Source organism: Misgurnus anguillicaudatus, unplaced genomic scaffold (genome assembly GCF_027580225.2).
Source record: "Misgurnus anguillicaudatus unplaced genomic scaffold, ASM2758022v2 HiC_scaffold_27, whole genome shotgun sequence".
Classification (NCBI taxonomy): Eukaryota; Metazoa; Chordata; class Actinopteri; order Cypriniformes; family Cobitidae; genus Misgurnus; species Misgurnus anguillicaudatus.
Genome location: NW_027395277.1, coordinates 983,698 through 1,004,262, shown reverse-complemented (window position 1 = coordinate 1,004,262; position 20,565 = coordinate 983,698). Strand labels below are relative to the sequence as shown.

Here is a 20,565-nt window from a genome sequence, read left to right as displayed (position 1 = left end):
AGTAAATATTTCGGTAAAGACACAAGGAAAACAGAAAAAAAATCTTTCACTAATATGTTTTGTCAACACTAACCCAGCTGTTTCTGTCTTAAGCTCTTACAACTGTGTAAATCTGTCAAAGTTAGGCTGAAAATGATCTTCATGCCTCTTCATGCTCTGTGCTCGTCTCTTTTCCCAGACCTCTGTCTTTTTCATCACTCGTCTCTCTCTTTCTCTCTTACCATTGTCAGACTCTTGTTCGCTCTGTCACACTATATTGCTGCCCAGCAGCAGGATATCACCCCCCTCCCTCAGCGTTCTGCGCTGATCTGCTGTTTCTGACGTGCCGTTTTATATGGGTTTCGAATATTGCCTCTTGTGCTGCCTGTCTCAGCTGGTTTAAATGTGTCAGACTTTGGGACCTCAGGGGACCGCTGGAGATATGGTACCAGGATGTACATTATGTGTGTGTGTCACCATATGCGTGCATGTTTGGGCATGTGTTTGGAAGGGTGTGTGTATGGTTATGAATATTTTTACGTGTCTGTTGAACATTTTCCTCTATTATTAATTATTTGCGCTCATGTCGTTATAAAAAGATGTATTTTCACCATGTGTGTCAGGTGGGCGTTGTAGTAATTTTTACCAGTCTAGTTGTCCAGACAAATCCTCAACTAGTCAGCAGGTCACTTACTGTGACCCACAGTATGTTGTGGAGCATCATTATCTCGCAAACCTAATTTGTGCATGAGCACATTACAACTTTGCAGGAAAGTATAGGGTGAAGAAAGGGGTATGGGATTGGCAAAAGTCCTCGAGCCGGGATTCGAACTTGAGGGGCCAGAAGTGCGTCTGCACCTTGTGTCGGAGCACCGTCCACTACACCATAAGTGTGCATCTTGAGAGAAACAATGCCATTCATATACTTTAAGAAGTGCAAATAGTGTTTAGGGGAGAACCGGGGAAAAAGTAATGAAGGACAAAAGTAACAAAGTGGTTTTCTCCAAGCCCTGATAACACTTGCATTTCAAACTACGACAGCATCTTAAGCATTCAACCCTTGACAGAGCTGACAAATATCGCGTTATTTCCTTACCGTTTTGCACGTGTAGGTCCGGCAGCATTTTTAGATTGTGCATTTTAGTCTAGGACTAGGCTTGAAACCGGGCCTGCCCAGTCAAATAAGTGCTGCCCGTTGTCACTAGCATCCAGTCGGACACGCGGTGTGTCATGTTTGGATATGCATACCTTTATAAGACTTCAAATAATTTTACGGTGCTTTTTGAAGCCCTGGGTCACTGTAGGCTTATATTATATGGTACACAACACCATGAACGTCCTTAAAATATCTGCTTTGTGAAAAAGTAGCTCGGGTCTGGAATAGCGTGACAGCAAGTGAAGTTGCATTTTTGTGTGAACTATGGCTTTAATCTTTGTTTACTATGTGTGTTTCCACACTTATGTTTAGCCTTTCATTTTTAAAGGGGTCATTTATTTGGCGAAGCGGCTGAACGCATCGCCCCAGAGCTCAGTGAATAGCCGTGACTTATTGAGCGCACAGGATTGTGGACTATCAGCGGAGCGCCGCACATAAGGACAGGATGACAGAGGCCACAGGTCTTCAATAGAAGCTCTGGCTGGTTTTATATAATAGCGTTTAACTCCTCTCTGTAAATCTCTCGGCTCGCTACCGCTGACCTGCAGAGGAAGGCGGCCAGGTCTCGGCTCAAATGACAAACAATTAACGCGACTGAACATCATCTAATTTCCTAAGATTATCCACGTGCGTACGCGCGGGAAATCGGCGTGATTGATGGATTTCATGGCTCTCAAGTGATGTAACACGGTTGAATTTATAGGGCTGCCTCTGTTCTGCGTATGCGACATTTGACTCTGTTGTGACGTATTTAATTGAATTATAATAAATGCTTTCCTGTATGAGGTCTGCGAGAGAGAAGAGCTGTAATTTTCACATTTAAACAGCAATTTTTAGGTGTGTTCGCGTCTGACAGGTCAACAGCGAGGCGGCTGAAAATTTGACAGGATCCCACAATGGCAGTCCAGTCGGTGCTATTTAAATACATTTTTTAGGAAGTCGTTTTTTCTGTGATTTTGATGATCTTTTTATTATTTTAAGTTAAAGCAATACTTGTCATTTATTAGCCTCGTGTTGTTTCAAACCTGCAGGACTTTCTTACTTTAAAAAAAAACAATAAGTCAAATCAAATCATATTTATTTGTAAAGTGCTTGTTAATAATGTACAAAGCAATTTCATTGCTTCAAATCAGCTTACAAAGATAAATTAATAGGGGAAAAATTTTAAATATCTACAGTAGTATATACAGTGAGGAAAATAAGTATTTGAACACCCTGCTATTTTTCAAGTTCTCCCACTTAGAAATCATGGAGGGGTCTGAAATTGTCATCGTAGGTGCATGTCCACTGTGAGAGACATAATCTAAAAAAAAATCCAGAAATGACAATATATGATTTTTTTACTATTTATTTGTATGTTACAGCTGCAGATAAGTATTTGAACACCTGAGAAAGTCAATGTTAATATTTGGTACAGTAGCCTTTGTTTGTAATTACAGAGGTCAAACGGTTCCTGTAGTTTTTCACCAGGTTTGCACACACTGCAGGAGGGATTTTGGCCCACTCCTCCACACAGATCTTCTCTAGATCAGTCAGGTTTCTGGCTTGTCACTGAGAAACACCTTATTGAGCCTCCTCCAAAGATTCTCTATTGGGTTTTGGTCTGGAAACTGGCTAGGCCAGTGCAGAAAAACACCCCCAAAGCATGATGCTACCACCCCCATGCTTCACAGTAGGGATGGTGTTCTTGGGATGATACTTATCATTCTTCTTTCTCCAAACATGTTTAGTGGAATTTGGCCAAAAAGTTCCATTTTGGTCTCATCCGACCACATGACTTTCTCCCATAACTCCTCTGGATCATCCAAATGGTCATTGGAAAACTAAAGACGGGTCTGTACATGTGCTGGTTTAAGCAGGGGAACCTTCCGTGCCCTGCATGATTTCAAACCATGACGTCTTAGTTTATTACCAACAGTAACCTTGGAGCGCTGGTCCCAGCTCTTTTCAGGACATTGACCAGCTCCTCCCGTGTAGTTCTGGGCTGATTTCTCCCCTTTCTTAGAATCATTGAGACCCCACAAGGTGAGATCTTGCATGTAGCCCCAGTCCGAGAGAGATTGACAGTCATGTTTAGCTTCTTCCATTTTCTAATCATTTCTCCAACAGTGGACCTTTTTTCACCAAGCTGCTTGACAATTTCCCCGTAGCCCTTTCCAGCCTTGTGGAGGTGTACAATTTTGTCTCTAGTGTCTTTGGACAGCTCTTTGGTCTTGGCCATGTTAATAGTTGGATTCTTACTGATTGTATGGGGTGGACAGGTGTCTTTATGCAGCTAATGACCTCAAACAGAATTCTAGCTGATAGACATGTGTTCATATACTTATTTGCAGCTGTATCATACAAATAAATAGTTAAAAAAAAGTAATATATTGTCATTTCTGGATTTTTTTTAGATTATGTCTCCTACAGTGGACATGCACCTACGATGACAATTTCAGACCCCTCCATAATTTCTAAGTGGGAGAACTTGCAAAATAGCAGGGTGTTCAAATACTTATTTTCCTCACTGTACATCAATGAAAAACGTATTTATTAGTTTTTTAGGTGATGCATAAATCTGTATGACCCTTATGACTGGTTTTGTGGTCCAGGGTCACAGTAAAAAAGTTAAAACAACTTGGTTTTCCAAGTCAATGTACTATTTTAAGTTTTAAATTGACATAACTTGAACAAGTTGAAATTGTTGAACCTTATTTGTTAAGTTAAAGTAACATAAAAATATATGTTGATTTGACATAAATGATGCATTTTTACATTGTATTACTAAGTGCACCACATGCCTACAAAATGTTTCAAGGCAAAATATTTGTTCATGCTGTTTTTATTTCGTTTTTTATTTGTCATACAACAAAAGCATACAGTGCGCAGTGGCACCTCCAATACTACCAAAGAAAACACCATAAACCTTAAATTCATGCATAGATTAAATGAAAGTCATACAGGTTTGAAACATGAAGATGAATAAACAATACCAGAATTTTATTTGATATAATTTTATTCATTGAATTCTTGTTGCGTATGTGTGTCTATTAAAGTGTGTGTTTGTGTTTTAGATAGCTTGTGTACAGTGGCAGGTGTTATGTTTAGACTTTAGCTACCCTAAAGCATTGATTACCTGTCCTCTGAATCATTACTTTCAAAATGGATTGTTACCACAGGACAGAAGAGGAGAGAGAACGAAAGAAAGAAACTTGGGTTATATTTAGAATAGGATACTAGCACTCGGCTTACAGCGTCCTACCTTATAATTCGTAAAACTGTGCATATGTTGCTTGTTATCATGTCACGGTCAGGTCACAGCAATGCATCGTGGGATACATTATCTCACACCCTTTGCACATTTTGACACATGCTGTTGGTCTTCTGGGTATTTTTATCCAGAAAATTTGCATATTGCAAAAACAGTACTACTGTAGTATGTTAGTATAGCAGTCTGAGAAAAGTAAATGCTGCTTAAAGATGTCATTGACATACATACATGGCCTTGGGTTTGACAGAGACAAAAACAGAATATGAATGTAGAAAGAAGCGAGAGGAAAAAGAGGGAGGGATGTGGAATGGTGTAATTTAGGGTTGTTGGCGTGTTATTGCCGGTCAGCGACAGTCTTGAGATCATCACTGAACATTTCTCCATTCGGCTCTCACCGGAAAAGTGTCTCTTTTTATTGCTTTATTGCTTTGACAATAACTATTCCTGTTGTGCGTGCATGTGTAGTAGCAGAAGCCAGGAGCTATTTTTTGCAGCCATTAAATTTTGAAAGGTAAAAATAGCAAGAGTGTGCCAACATGGAGGAAAGCCCTAGAGAATATGAAGAAACGGATGGATTTGCAGCGAGAGAGAGAGTCTGGGTGGAAAAAATTGAGAATGGAGTGCTGGTTGAAGAGTATTATTGCGACTTTAGAAAGAGGAAAAGTGTGAAGAAAAATAAATTAGGAGTGAGAGATTATAATACCATACCATATGATATGTGTGAAGTAGAGATAAGGATTTGAAGGAATAGTTCACCTATAAATAAAAATCTCAAATTTACTTTGTTCTAAACATATATTCAGTTTTTTTAAGAGCCACACAGATCCAAAATCGAAACTGATCTGTATTGCAGTATGGCATGTAGCTGTCCATCAATGTAAACAATGTGCAAAGTAGTTGAACCAAAAAGTGCACGATTAATAAAGTTATTGGCTTCTAAAGTAGGTAGTCGACTCTGAATCGCTGAAACAAGTCGTCATATGGATTGAATCTCCTGCCTGACTTTATCCACGTAATACAAACACTTTGCATAATAATCTCCACCTACAGCCTTGCCCGGGCGAAACAAAACTATGACACTTCAGCTAGTTAGTGTGTAAACATCATATCATGCTGTGTTTTCAGTTTGTGTTGTTTTCACCACCAAAGGGTGAAGATATATGAAGAATCTGTGGTTAAAATTACTTTTTCAAGGAGGGATTTACTAAACGTTTGGCAATGGAAGATGGTTCAGTACCCACTTTATTTGGAACAACATGCGTCTCCTAACCACAACCTGTAAGTATCATTATTACATTGTGTTTATTTTCCCCCGAGTGTTCTAAAATGTCTAGTTTACTGTAATGTCTTATCAGTAAGCTGCGCTAGCAACGCATGTTGCGGTTAAACTGTGACCCGGTTAGCTTAAGTTACACTTGCTCAAATGAGTGTAAAAATTTTAATATCTGTTGTCGTTTTTATAATTTGGACTGATGATGAATGATGTGTATTGATGTCGCTGTTTAAACTCTTAATATACTGTCAGAGAGTCATGTTAGCAAGCGACTAACACATGTGCACTAACTTAGTGTTTACATTTTTGCTATGGCCCGCTTAGCTTACATAAATGCTTAAATGAGTGTAAAATGTTACTTTCTATCGTCGTTTTTATTGCTTGGATTAATTATGAATAGTGTCGTTGTTTTAACTATTAATATACTGTCAGAGAGTCACGTTAGCTAGCGGCTAATGCTGCACTTACGGTTTTGCTATGACCCGGTTATTTTACATAAATGCTTAAATGAGTGTAAAATGTTAGTTTTTATTGTCGTTTTTATTGCTTGGATTAATTATGAATGTTGTGTATTGATGTCGATAATATCTTCTCAGTAAATCATGTTAGCACTAGAAAAGCTCAGAAAGGTGGGGTTTAGGCAGACTGAGTCGTTGAACGGCTTCACGCGAATCGTTTAGGGATGTCTAAAAAATGTGGTCATTTTAAATTTATATTTTGAGAAAATTACAGTGTTTTTTGACCTTGCATGCATTTCAACCTGTTGTCTGGGACTTATAAACCACGATAGGACGCTTAAAATGTGCATCTTACTTGCTCTTTAACTATTTCAATAATTTCAATAACGAACATTTCTACAATTTTATCTATGTCTAAAGCTCCAAAAACTAAACATCATTGGATGTTGCACCATAACTGAATATGACATTTTAAATTTTTATGCATTTGGCAGATGCTTTTATCCAAAGCTACTTACAGAGGTATAGAAAGTATACATTTGATCAGTTTGTGTGTTCCTGGGATCGAACCCAGAACCTTTTGCAGTGCTAACGCAATGCATACAATGCAAGTAATTTCAACATACAACTGCATGTTACATACTGTACAATATGTAATCTCTGCACTCTCCAATCAAATCAAAAGCTATAATATTCATACTTTTCATTTATCGGTGAACTATTCCTTTAAGACGGGCACTGAGGACAACAGGAGATGTACTGTACACTCTTAAAAGCTGTTTAAGAGGTGAGAATAGCAGGATATTAGAGGGGTGTAGGCTCAGAGATGAGGGGGATTTGTAAGGAGAAAGCGAAATGAAGAATGTAAGGAGAGGAGGCTGTGCAGTGACCCAGAAAGCAGCCGCTCTGTCCTGACACCTCACACATACTCCACTCTCAAATAGAAACAATTAGTCCAGATCTCTCCAACGGGCCTCAATTAAAGGTGGAGAGAGAGAGAGAGATGAAAACACAATTGGAAACATATAGGGAGTGAGGCAGGTGGCAGCAAGAGGAGTCAGACAACGTATCGATTGAAAAAGACAGTAAATCAATGTTTGTGTGTGACTGAGTTTAGTGTGTGTATATCTGTGTGTGTAAGAGAGACTGAATTTGTGTGTGTATATGTGAGACTGAGTTTGTGCGTGTGCGCCCTTGTTTGGGTGTGTGCGTGCATGCGTGTGTGCATCTGTGAGTTTTTGTGTGACTGAGTTTGTGTGTGTGTGCGCGCTTGTATGTGTGGCTTGTATGTGCATTGTGTGTGACTGAGTTTTATGTGTGTTGTATGTATGTGTAAGTGTGAGAACTTATGTGTGTATACAGTGAGGAAAATAAGTATTTGAACACCCTGCTATTTTGCAAGTTCTCCCACTTAGAAATCATGGAGGGGTCTGAAATTGTCATCGTAGGTGCATGTCCACTGTGAGAGACATAATCTAAAAAAATTCAGAAATCACGATGTATGATTTTTTAACTATTTATTTGTATGATACAGCTGCAGATAAGTATTAGAATACCTGAGAAAGTCAATGTTAATATTTGGTAAAGTAGCCTTTGTTTGCAATTACAGAGGTCAAACGTTTCCTGTAGTTTTTCACCAGGTTTGTACACACTCCTCCACACAGATCTTCTCTAGATCAATCAGGTTTCTAGCCTGTCGCTGAGAAACACGGAGTTTGAGCTCCCTTCAAAGATTCTCTATTGGGTTTAGGTCTGGAGACTGGCTAGGCCACGCCAGAACCTTGATATGCTTCTTACAGAGCCACTCTTTGGTTATCCTGGCTGTGTGCTTTGGGTCATTGTCATGTTGGAAGACCCAGCCTCGACCCATCTTCAATGCTCTGAGGGAAGGAGGTTGTTCCCCAAAATCTCGCAATACATGGCCCCGGTCATCCTCTCCTTAATACAGTGCAGTCGCCCTGTCCCATGTGCAGAAAAACACCCCCAAAGGATGATGCTACCACCCCCATGCTTCACAGTAGGGATGGTGTTCTTGGGATGGTACTCATCATTCTTCTTCCTCCAAACACGTTTAGTGGAATTATGATCAAAAAGTTCTATTTTGGTCTCATCTGACCACATGACTTTCTCCCATGACTCCTCTGGATCATCCAAATGATCATTGGCAAACTTAAGACGGGCCTGGACATGTGCTAGTTTAAGCAGGGGAACCTTCCGTACAATGCAGGATTTCAAACCAAGACGTCTTAGTGTATTACCAACAGTTACCTTGGAAACGGTGGTCCCAGCTCTTTTCAGGTCATTGACCAGCTCCTCCCTTGTAGTTCTGGGCTGATTTCTCACCTTTCTTTGGATCATTGAGACCCCACGAGGTAAGATCTAGCATGGAGCCCCAGTCCGAGGGAGATTGACAGTCATGTTTAGCTTCTTCCATTTTCTAATGATTGCTCCAACAGTGGACCTTTTTTCACCAAGCTGCTTGGCAATTTCCCCGTAGCCCTTTCCAGCCTTGTGGAGGTGTACAATTTTGTCTCTAGTGTCTTTGGACAGCTCTTTGGTCTTGGCCATGTTAGTAGTTGGATTCTTACTGATTGTATGGGGTGGACAGGTGTCTTTATGCAGCATAGACCTCAAACAGGTGCATCTAATTTAGGATAATAAATGGTCAGAATTCTAGCTGATAGACAGGTGTTCAAATACTCATTTGCAGCTGTATCGTTCAAATGAATAGTTAAAAAGTCATATATTGTTATTTCTGGATTTTTTTAGATTATGTCTCTCACAGTGGACATGCACCTACGATGTCAATTTCAGACCCCTCCATGATTTCTAAGTGGGAGAACTTGCAAAATAGCAGGGTGTTCAAATACTTATTTTCCTCACTGTATGTTGATTTGACAAAAATGCTGCATTTTTTCCAGTGTATGTTTATGCGTAAGAATGATTGAGTTTGTGTGTGTTGTGAGTCTGATTTTGATAGTGTTTGTAACACAAGTAAATATTCGCCTCAACACTGAGCATGACACCACATCTGAAGTCAACTTTGCATACCTGAATGCACATGAGATGTGCAATAGAGGCTGAGGTACAGGGGTGATATTCTAACACGACATGTGACTAATAATGTCAGCTGCCTACTAACAGTCTTATCTCTCTGTTTGTTCCCTCTTATTCTCTTATTCCCCTTCCTCTCTGCGCTTCACTGCTCTCTGTCTGACGTTTGTGTGTTTTCATGGTGAAGAGAAGGGAAAATGGTGGTTCTCTCTCTTGCGATCGGATTGGCTGAGCAGGATGACTTTGCCAGTCTGCCAGACCTACAGGAAGTTCCGCCCAATCAAGAAACTACCCCTGATAAGAGGTATCTGTCCGTAAGAGTGTTTGTGTGTATGTTTGTGTATATGTGTGGGATTAACTACTGTATGGGAGTTACACCCAGTAGCCATGTTGTCAAGTGTGTGTTTGTTGATGGAGAGATAGATTATATGTTTGACCAACCCACAGCAAGCGACCGAGCACCACATAGCCCTCTGTACCAGCAAACACAGAATCGTGTGTAAAACCCAGTCTTATGTGGATTTGCAGCTGCTTTGGGGCTTCTGATCCCTCTTTCAAGTCGTAATAAGAGACCTTGCTGTCTCTACTGCCATAGGCAGCCACTGTAAGACAGCGTCTTAACTCAAATAGAATCTCATATGTGAGTGATCGAGAATGCTCTCCTTAGGTGGTAACTCCGCACGCCATCACGACACACATAATAGTGCTACTTATGAACTCGCAGGAGATACAAAACTCTCTAAGCTAACAATTTAATGCTTTAATAAGCTTTAAAATACTCAGGAAATGCAAATATAGAGTAAAATAGTCATTCATGTTTTGGATTTGGTAACTATTCATGCTATTGACACTTCTTAGTACTGAATAAAATACTTTTATAATATATGTGATGCTGTGTTAGATTTTGGCTGCTTTATTCTTCCTAACTTAAATTTTTTTAGCACTGAATAAGAACTTAGTACTTAGGAAAATATTTAATGTTACATTAGATTTTGGTCTAAACAAAGCATTGTAAAAGGCTTCTTAATTTTTCCTAATTTGAATGTTCTCTACAGTACAAAGTAATTACAGAGTACCGAATAAGTACCGAGCACCGAATAAGCAACACATACCGAATAAGTACTGCATACCGAATAAGTACTCAGCACAGAATAAGTATCGAGCACCGAATAAGTACTGCATACCGTATAAGCGCTTAACACCGAACAAGTAATGCATACAGAATAAGTACAGCATACCGAATAAGTACTTAGTACCGCATAAGTACGGAGTACAGAATAAGTACTTAGTACTGAATAAAATATATTTCGGATATGCGTTGCTGCATTCGATTTTATTTAAAACAAAGTGTTGTAAAAGGCTTCTTAATTTTTCCTAATTTGAATAAGTATTGAGCACTGTATAAGCACTGTATACTGAATAAGTACTGCATACCGAATAAGCAACCAAACACCAATTAAGTACATAGCACCGCATAAGTACCCAGCACAGAATATGTATTGAATACCGAAAAAGTACTGCATACCGTACAACTGCTTAACACCGAATAAGTAATGCATACTGAACAAGTCCCGCATGCCGAATAAGTACTGCATACCGAATAAGTGCTAAGTTCCGAATAAGTACTTAGTACTGAATAAAATATCTTTCGGATATATGCGTTGCTGCATTCGATTTTGTTTAAAACAAAGTGTTGTAAAAGGCTTCTTAATTTAGTACTGAGCATCGATTAAGTACCGCACACCAAATAAGTTCTGCATACCGATCACGTACCCATTACCGATTAAGTACCAAGCAATGAGCAACACATACCGAAATAAGTACTTAGCGCCGAATAAGTACTGCATACTGAACATGCACTCAGCACCGAATAAGTATCGAGCACCAAACAAGTACAGCATACCGAATAAGCAGTCAGCACCGAATAAGTAATGTATACTGAATAAGTACTTTGTACCGAATAAGTACTTAGTACTGAATAAAATATTTTTTAGGATATATGCATTGCTGCATTAGACTTTGTCTAAAACAAAGCATCTTAAAAGGCTGCTTAAGTTTTCCTAATTTGAATTTTCCCTATTTAGTACTGAATATGTACAGAGTACCAAATAAGTACTTAGTACTGAATGAAATATCTTTTGGATATCTGCGTTGCTGCATTCGATTTTGTTTAAAACAAAGCATCATAAAAGACTTCTTAAGTTATCCTCATTTTGAATTTTTCCTACTTAGTTCTGAATAAATACTGAGTACTAAATAAGTACTTAGTTCCCGAATGAGTACTGAGTACTGAATAAGTACTTCATTCCAAATAAATACTTCATTAAAAAAAAATTGAGCACCAAATAAGTACCGCATACCTAATAAACAGCCAGCACCAAATAAGTATCAAATACCAAATAAGTTCTTTGTACCGAATAAGTACAGAGTACCGAATAAGTACTTAGTACTGAAATAAAATATTTATAAGATATATGCATTGCTTCATTAAATTTAGTTTAAAACAAAGCATCGTAAAAGGCTACTTAATCTTTCATAATTTGAATTTGAATAAGTACTGAGTACTGAATAAGTACTAGTACTGATTACTAAAGAAAATATTTTTTGAATATATGTGATGTTGCATTTAATTTTTTTTTTAAAAACCATCTTAAAAACTGCTAAATTCCTTATTTTATTCAAATTTTCCTAACTTTTCAAATAGCGTCATGACATCATACTGTAAGTCATGATGTCTTAAGGTGGTCTTTAGGTGGGCAGCTTAATATGGTTTGGTCAGAGCCGAGCCAAGGCAAGTAAACATACTGTACATTCGGGTGTATGTCAGTAACAGATATTGAAGTCATTAATCATGCTAATGAGATCCTCACCTGAGGCTGACTGAGTGTTGAAATGGTATTGGAGACTTTGCGGGCCTGAGCTTTGCAGCTGAAGTGTCTTATTTTACGCTGCACACACACTCTATTCGCCTTGTGTATTTCTGTTTTGGGCGTTTTTATCTCTTTGTTCTTTCTTAATGGCCTGGCATTAGAATCAAATGTATATTTCCCCTCTCCCTGAACGTGTCTTGTGCGTTTACTCTTTATCTTATGCTTAATGTCAGTCTTTATTCATCATTTGTCAAGCTGGGCCCATTGCTTTGTGGGATACAGTTTATCAGCATATGTTGCAATCCACACAATGCAGACAGTATACACATTGAATACTGCATAAAAGCTGTATGGTGTGTCATCCTGAATAAACCCTCTTTGTGTAGAGAGATCCACAAGGGTTTTCACCGTTCACGACTGTCACTTACCTAAACAGTAATTTATTTAAAAGAAATACCATTCCTCCATAGACGCCAGCACACACTCTGTCTAGATATCTCAAGGGAAATCCTCTCTGGGTAAACAGCGATCATAGTAAATGTTTTTGCGCTGGATAATGGCGGTGAGTCACAAGCTGAATGAGTTTTTGATCATGTGGAGGGCCAACAAGTGGCCGGAGCTAAATTAGAGAATGCAGATGAGAGTCGTCTCTCTCGCCTTCTCACAAACAGACTCGGCGTTGCTTTAGGTTTGTGATTTACTTGCGTCTGGTGCCGTGCCAAGAGCAGCGTATTCATGTGGTTAGTGGAGGTAATTTACAGACCTCCGACTGAAGTGGTCCGACTCTCCTGAGACCGAAGCTGAGTCACGAGCAGATGACTCTTTAAACAGGCAGGGATCGCACCGATTAAGGTTAATATTAAATGTACTGATGCTGGACTGAACCTGAATGCAGCTTCTCTCTAAAAGTAGAATAGGACTGCAAATATGATGCTCAATTACCTCTGTCTACATTTCTGCATTACCTGAAATACATTTCTCCAATACATATCGATTCATCTTTTGAAGAAATGTCCACTAGAGGTGTTTGGTCTTTGTTAGTTTAACGCAGAATTTTTGCGTTACAAAGCAGGCACATACACAAATGAAGTCTTGGCATTTTTTTTTAGTTGCCAGCCAGCGCCTACATGTGAGTTAGAGTGAATGTGTTAAATTACTACATTTATTTTTACTTGTTTTAACTGGTTTTTGGACATTCTATTATACTTGCTGTATTTTATTCTTATGTTTTATTCTCTTATTATCTTAGCTGTTAAAAAGCCCTTCTAGGGACAGGTGTTGTGAATTAGCCATGGCTATATACACTGTGATACAGGCATCGGATTGTGCTTGATGTCATAATCTATTTTTTTGTATCTGTCCCTATTAAAAAAAAAACCCAAATAAAAATACATTTTTTATGATTTTCACAAAAGTTTAATAGCTTCCGGAATTTTTTTTTATATATGAAAACACAAATCCTCTGCTTTCAAACAACAACAACAAACATTTTATCCTATCCTTTGTTCTCTTATATCACCTTTCAAATATGGGTAGTTTTCTTTTAATATAAATCTCAAATTTTGAGCAAATAGCTCAGATAATTGCTTTTTTGGTTAGAGATTAGATTCAGAAAAATTATCAATACCAAAGAAAACAAAGTTTTACTGTTTTTGAATAAGCGGATGCTTCAGTGTTTTTTAAGTTGCTTAAGAGCGTCACCTAGTGGATAATAGCAGAATTATAGATTACTGTAAAAACTTCACGAAAGCATCATTAGAAGCGATTCTCTTAATTGACGAGATAACTAGACAGTGGCGGGGAAAGTAGATTTGTGTTTTTTGTTACTTATTTATAGTCATATGCATGCAAACGCACGGCATGCCTAGCGACTTATGCTGTCCTTAACTTATTCCACGCCAGCCATTTTTTTAAAAAGTTATTTTACAAAAGTTTCACAAAATTCCTTCCAGGAAAATTTTCTTCTAAAAATATATAAACATACAAATAAATCAATTGAAAGAAAGCAAAGACCCTCTGCTTTCAAACAGACAAACAAAACGTGGGAAAAAACTTTCATCCTATATATATATTTTTTTCTCTGCTTATAAACTCCTAAAAAAATTGTAGCAAAAAGCTGAAATAATTGCATTTTTGTGAAGGATCTTTTTAGAGATAACTCGTCAATAGCAGGGAAAGAGTAATGCTACGTTTACACCAACCGCGTTTCAGGCGGCAAAATCGCGTCTACCACGCCTAGTTTGCCGCTTGAACAGTTTGAATGCATTCGCGCATGTAGAGCGAAGTAGACGCGCGGAAAAAGCAAGCATTTGACGCGCGTCAGAGGCAAAATCAGCTTCTTGTGGGAGGGGCAAGTGCTATGCGGTTGTCTGTTTGCAAGATGACTGATGTTGATTGTGCATTTATTGAGAGAGTTACCGGTTTGTATTTGGTAACCTTACTATAGAGGTAAAATAAACGGTGTGGGTCGATAAACGTCACGTGACTCAAAAGTGAATTGTGTATTTAAAACTTACTAGGTTGTCTACTGTCCTCACTGACACTCTTCCAAGCGAGGTCCTTTTTATTCCTGTCTCTATAGAAATAAGAACTTTTGTCGTATAGCCCTGGGTTACTGCTTACTGATGATATCAAGCGTTCCTTCAGGTTGAATGAGTGACTCCGGGCGGGGCTGCCGCCACAGCAGCAAGCAGGCTCCTGATTGGTTAACGTGGCGCGAAATTCCGCCAAAGGTAAAATTTTTCAACTTGGGCGTCAGCCGGCAATTCGCGTCAAACACAAAATACACAAAAAGCACCATTCGTGCGTACCGCGCCAGGCGCTCAATTGAGGCGGAAACGCGTCTTCCGGGCCGTGCCAAACGCCTCATTCGCGCTGCGAGACCTCCAGACCCGCGTCAACCCGTCTTCACATTGACTTAACATCACTCGCGCTTCACGCCTCTACCGCGGCTGGTGTAAACGCAGCATAAAGGTTTTATTTGAATAAAACACAGTTGACTAAGAGCCTGTCCACATGAAGATGCGTTTAGCTGTACACGTACATATTTTTTATTCAATCTGGATTTTGTCGAGAAGGATCGGGCGTTTTGGAAGCCTAAATCTGTTATTTTTTTAAATTTGGGTGCCAGAGTGGATAAATCTGAAACTGACACCCTTGTTTCTTCGTATGTACAGTCAATCCGTCTATTTTGGCCTTTTTCTCACAAAGATTACGGAAAATACATGGAAAGATGTGTAAGTTTGCTTATTATCCGCTATTTTTCTCTGGAGAAATTACCATTTAATTTTTGATCTGATCATGAATTTGAACATGACGTGTTTTATTAAGCTAGTGATCGATCTCAGTTTCAACAAGGATAGTGAGGAGGTCTCCGATCTCTGCATTATTCCAGTTTGCACACATTTCTCATCATAAACGTTGATCTGTATTTAAAACCTCCGTATCAAAGAGCTGAAAGGTGACTTGTTGCAATATGTCACTACGACACGCCCCTTAAGGCATTGTTTATGCCATTTGTTTATACTGTACACATTTCTTGGGACAACTCAAGAAATGATCGGATTAGTGGAAGCACTGGTTTTGTGAGTCCTTTACTGCAGTTTTTTTTAAACTCCACTTGAGTTGATTTATATTTCATAGACGTACTGCAGTTTTAAAACACTTTTTCGTCTTTTCCCCTGGTTAATTAGAGTAAAAACCCGTGTCCACCGAGTACACACACATGCAATTAACTCAGCCAGGAAAAACTACTAGACTAATAAGAAGAGGACAGTGAGAAACAGAGAGAGATTGTGTTTGAATGGCCAAGCCTTCGAGCTGTTGGCAGAATCTTCTGGCTCATTTACCGCTGCGTTCAGGGTTTGTGATTACCCACAATGGCCAGGGAATGGGAATCAAACAGGAAGTGCTCGGCTAGGGAGAACCAGTGTAACGGCGGGCAAATGCTTAAAACAGTTGGAAATATGATGTGGTAATGTTACTTTAACTCTGAGATCGAACTAGAGGATGATAATGTATGCACACACACACACACACACACACACACACACACACACACACACACACACAGAGCCTTTGAAGTCATATCTGATGGTTATATCTGTATGGAAAGCTTAGCTGGATTACAGCCAATAAAACAGAGAGCTTTAATGCATATGTAAGTAAATGGCATACAGATATGTCTAGGTCAGGATAAAACGGTATTGTGACCGCTAAGATTATTTACATTATTTAATGACACTTGCAGATGAAGCATGTAACTTCTTTGGCTTTAATGGCATCAAATGAAAATGCAAAGTGAGTTTTTTTCTTATAATCTTTTTTAAAAACTTCTATCATCTTCCTATTTGGCAAAACTACAGATATGCATATTAGTGCTGGAGTATTTTAACAATCTTTCTCATTATAATAAGCAAAAAATTAGGTTTGTGTTACACTTTTATTGGTTTTACCAACAACGGCCACTAGGTGTCAGTGGTTTGCTGCATACTTTTGTCACAAATTAATAAATTACTGTCACTGCATTATTATTACCAGTGGCGGCCGGTGACTTCTTTTTTTGAGAAGCTCGATGCAAAGTTCTTCACAACATGTATGTAGCCCGTCATGTGTGTGGTTCGTAATTTCAAAATATGTGTTCTGCACGTCGAGTGATCTTATGTGCATCACGTGTCTTGTCAAAATAAGTGCCGGCTGCAGACGCGTCTAAATGGTTAATGATAAAAGAGACTCTCACGTTTGTCAGATACTCACATAATCTCATGCTGAATCAGAGTTTACTGTTAAGGGAGTGTCTTGCGTGTATTTTGTTAATGTGAGCGTCTCTTATCATAAAGTGCAGCAGGCACTTATTTTGACAAGACACGTGATGCACATAGGATCACTCGACGTGCAGAACACATATTTTGAAAACACGAGCAACACACATGACACTTCAAACACTTATTTTGAATTTGCGTTCCTCGGATGAGCAGTCATGAGCCACCACTGATTATTACTACTAAATATTGAATTATGCAAACTACATTTCATTGGACCTTTCCAGTGATCTATAGTTTTTTGTGATAGATTAAAATTTGCATGCAAAATATTGAAGTATTAAAGTAGACAGCTCAGGTAAAGAACCATTTGTTCTTCCATGGCATCGTGAAGCACTTTTATTTTTAAAAGTATGGTCTTAGAAATAGACTTTCGGATGAAATTTGAACAGATGGTCTTGACAGTTTTTCATGAAAGTATCCCATGTGCTGGTTGGGAAAGAGACGGATTCATATCACATCCTGTTTGTCACATAAATACTCGTCACAGACACACAAGCAGGCACGCGAACACACAGCTTTTCTCTGCCATTTTGCTGTTGATTCAAGCGTGTGGCACCTCTATAGAGAGGCTTTGCTTTGGATTTGGGCTGAGGCTCCCACTGTGATCATGGCATTTAGAATGAATGGATGCAGGCGAGCTCACACGCGCACACCTATATAGAGTATAAACGCCTCGCTGTAAAACTCATGACTCTATTATGTAAGAGAGAAGATCGTTTTGATTTCAGCTCTCTCTCTCTCTCTCCATGTTATTAAAAGTGTGTGAATGAAACTTATTCCAAGATTATTATCTTAAACTGAGATGAAAGTAGAAAAGTGTCCATAAAACAAAAACTTTAAAACTATTGCTCAGAATTGAAAATAACTACTGCGTGCGGCGTAGAACCTACGCACGACTATAAATCGCCCTTAATGCGTTTTTACGGCCCTTTCGATTGCCAGGATATAAACTGCCCTGATCATCACCTGTTTTTAACTCTTTCCCCAACATTGACAAGTTATCTCATCAATTAAGAGAAAACATTTCCCTGCTAATGACGCTTTCCTGACAAGTTTTTACGATAATCTATAATTCCGCTATTATCCACTACATGGCGCTCTTACCCAACTTTAAAAAACTAAATCAAAATTTTTTTTTATTAATTTTAAACTCTGTGTATGCCTCATAATCGTTTTGAAATAATGCAGTTATTTCAGCTTTTTGCTAAAAATGTTGTATGTTTGAAGAAACCTACCCATATTTGAGATTTTATAAAAATGAAAATAGGATGAAAATTTTTTCTTGTTTGTTTATTTGTTTGAAAGCATAGGGTCTGTTCTTTCATTTGATATATTTGTATGTATATATATATATATTTATAGAAGAAAATTGTCCTGGACGGCATTTTGTGGAGTTTTTGTTTAAATCACAAAAAATGCTTGCCGGCAATAAAAAAAGGCTGGCAGGGAATAAGTTAAACAATCATGCAATAGTGAAAAAACTTGCCTTTATCTCCCAATAACGATTATAGGGCGATAAATCTGTGCATTCCTAATAAAAACTAAACTGAAATGCACAGTAAATTTTAGGGATGCACCGATAGGATTTTTTTGGGCCGATACCGATTTAAACAGACAACTTCTGGCCGATGCCGATATTAAACACTTGTATACAATACTATACAGTTGGTCTATTAGCTAGTTTTTTTCTGCATCAAATTTTTTTTACTGAACATGGATTGGATCTAATTAACATTCAACTGACCAACATAATAAGAGAGGCACAAATTAAGCTAAAACAAATATAATAAGACAGCATGACAACCTTCAAAGGTGGTTTTTGCTATTCAGCATTTGTTTTATTAACAACATTAATTCTTTTTTTTTTTACATATAATGGATTTCTTTATGCAGTTAATTAATAAACAATCGGTATCGGCCTTTCTCGTGCTATTGCCGATATGCCGATGGTTTCAAATTCATCAAAAATCGGCCGATACATCGGTGCATCACTAGTAAGTTTATATTAAAGTATTAAAATAAAGTTGCACAACATTAATAACCTTGACTTTATCTACTGCAGTAGATTTTGTCAATGGCTATGTTCATATTAGAAAAACAGCTTATTACCAATGTGCTCCTGTATCTTATTGCGTTGTATGGTGATCGTGTGCTTTCCAGTATCTCATAAACAAATTTAGCATTTTTCTATCCTATTTTGTCGTGTTTTAGGTTTGAAGTACTGTATGGATTGGACTTTAAAGTGATCTCCATTAAAACCCACAAGCACACACTACACAGCTTCATGTTGTTCTGGATTCTAATATCCACAGTAATTAAAAGTTTGTTTCTTTATTGCATGTGTTTTAATGTACACACTTAAACAACAACACACGCAGTGGGTGTATGTGATAGGTGTTCACACAAGCCTCTGGGTGTCAGCATTATGTTGATAGCTGGATGCTGTGGTTTGTATCTTCAAATGCACATATTGTTGCAGACATGCATTTGCATATAATTTAAATGATTACATAATGAGGATATTTTTTCAACCCTGTCGTACCCACACATAACACTGTTTTCGAATATGATACTTTCACCTCAATGAAGAATACCATACAATTTGAATTCTTGTGCTTGATTATTACTTCATTCACAAACAAACAAACAGGTCTTAAAGGGCACATGTCATACATTTACCTTTTTTTTACTCTTACTCCTAAGCAGATTAAGCAGGTTCACTTTAATACTGTATATAAAATGTACGGGATAATGTATACATGAGGCCGCTTATTACACGGCTATTTATGTCATAAGTAAGGTAATGGACATTAAATATTGATTTGAAATATTTTATTTGCTCTGTTTTAATGAATGCTGTTTACTTTCGGTTTTAAAATAAGACAATACGTTCAAATGTCACAAGCACGCTATTTGGTTTAACTCATTCCCCGGCAGCTATTTTTTGAAAAGTTGCCTGCCAGCACTTTTTGTGATTTTCACAAAGTTTCACAAAATGCCTTCCAGGAAAATTTTCTTCTGAAAATATATAAACATACAAATATATCAAATAAAAGAACAGAACCTCTGCTTTCAAACAAACAATAAACAAAATAACAAAATGGGGAAAAAAACTTTTCATCTTATCTATATTTTTTCTCTGCTTATAAACTCTTAAATATAAGTATTTTTCTTTAAAAATATTTTTTTTACCAAAAATCTGAAATAATTGCATTTTTGTAAAGGAATTTTATAAGAGATCAGGGGTGCGTTCTCCGATAACGTTCTCTCTTAGCGCGCTACGAAGACTCAAAAGGTACACCTTAACTACAGGTATACCTTTCCTACGTGTGTTCTCCGAACTATACCTTAGGATGTTGCTTAAGGTAAACCTTCTTAAGTTCGACCTTAGCGGGTGCTGTCCATGGTGGAGGTTCTGAATAGGTTGATATCGATTGCTCGACAATCAATTATTCACTTTATGTAGGTTTCGCTGCGTTATGAGATAGCTGTGTTCTTTATTAAAGAAACATTTTAGAAATAGTTCAAGTTAAATTTATTAGGAATATCTGTTAAAAATATTTCAAATTGCAAACAACTAAATTCAACCTTCTATATTTTATATCACACCCATGCAAAACCTGCAACTTTATTTCCAAACGTATCATGTTTAAACTGCTCCAATTCATCCGCTATGCCTTCACTTGAAAGGATAATTTA

General features: G+C 37.9%; 1 protein-coding gene across 5 annotated transcripts in view; it reads left to right on the top strand.

Moving 5' to 3' along the window:
• Positions 1-20,565, top strand: part of LOC141362494 (synaptotagmin-7-like) — a 128,119-nt gene that overhangs the window by 90,264 nt on the left and 17,290 nt on the right. For 4 of the 5 annotated variants that reach the window (XM_073864653.1, XM_073864654.1, XM_073864655.1 and 1 more), the window contains one exon: positions 9,361-9,477. The exons of the other annotated variant lie outside the window; for it this stretch is intronic. In XM_073864653.1, the coding sequence (XP_073720754.1) occupies positions 9,361-9,477 (117 nt within the window). The remainder of the gene's footprint in view (positions 1-9,360; positions 9,478-20,565) is intronic. 5 annotated transcript variants of the gene reach the window in all.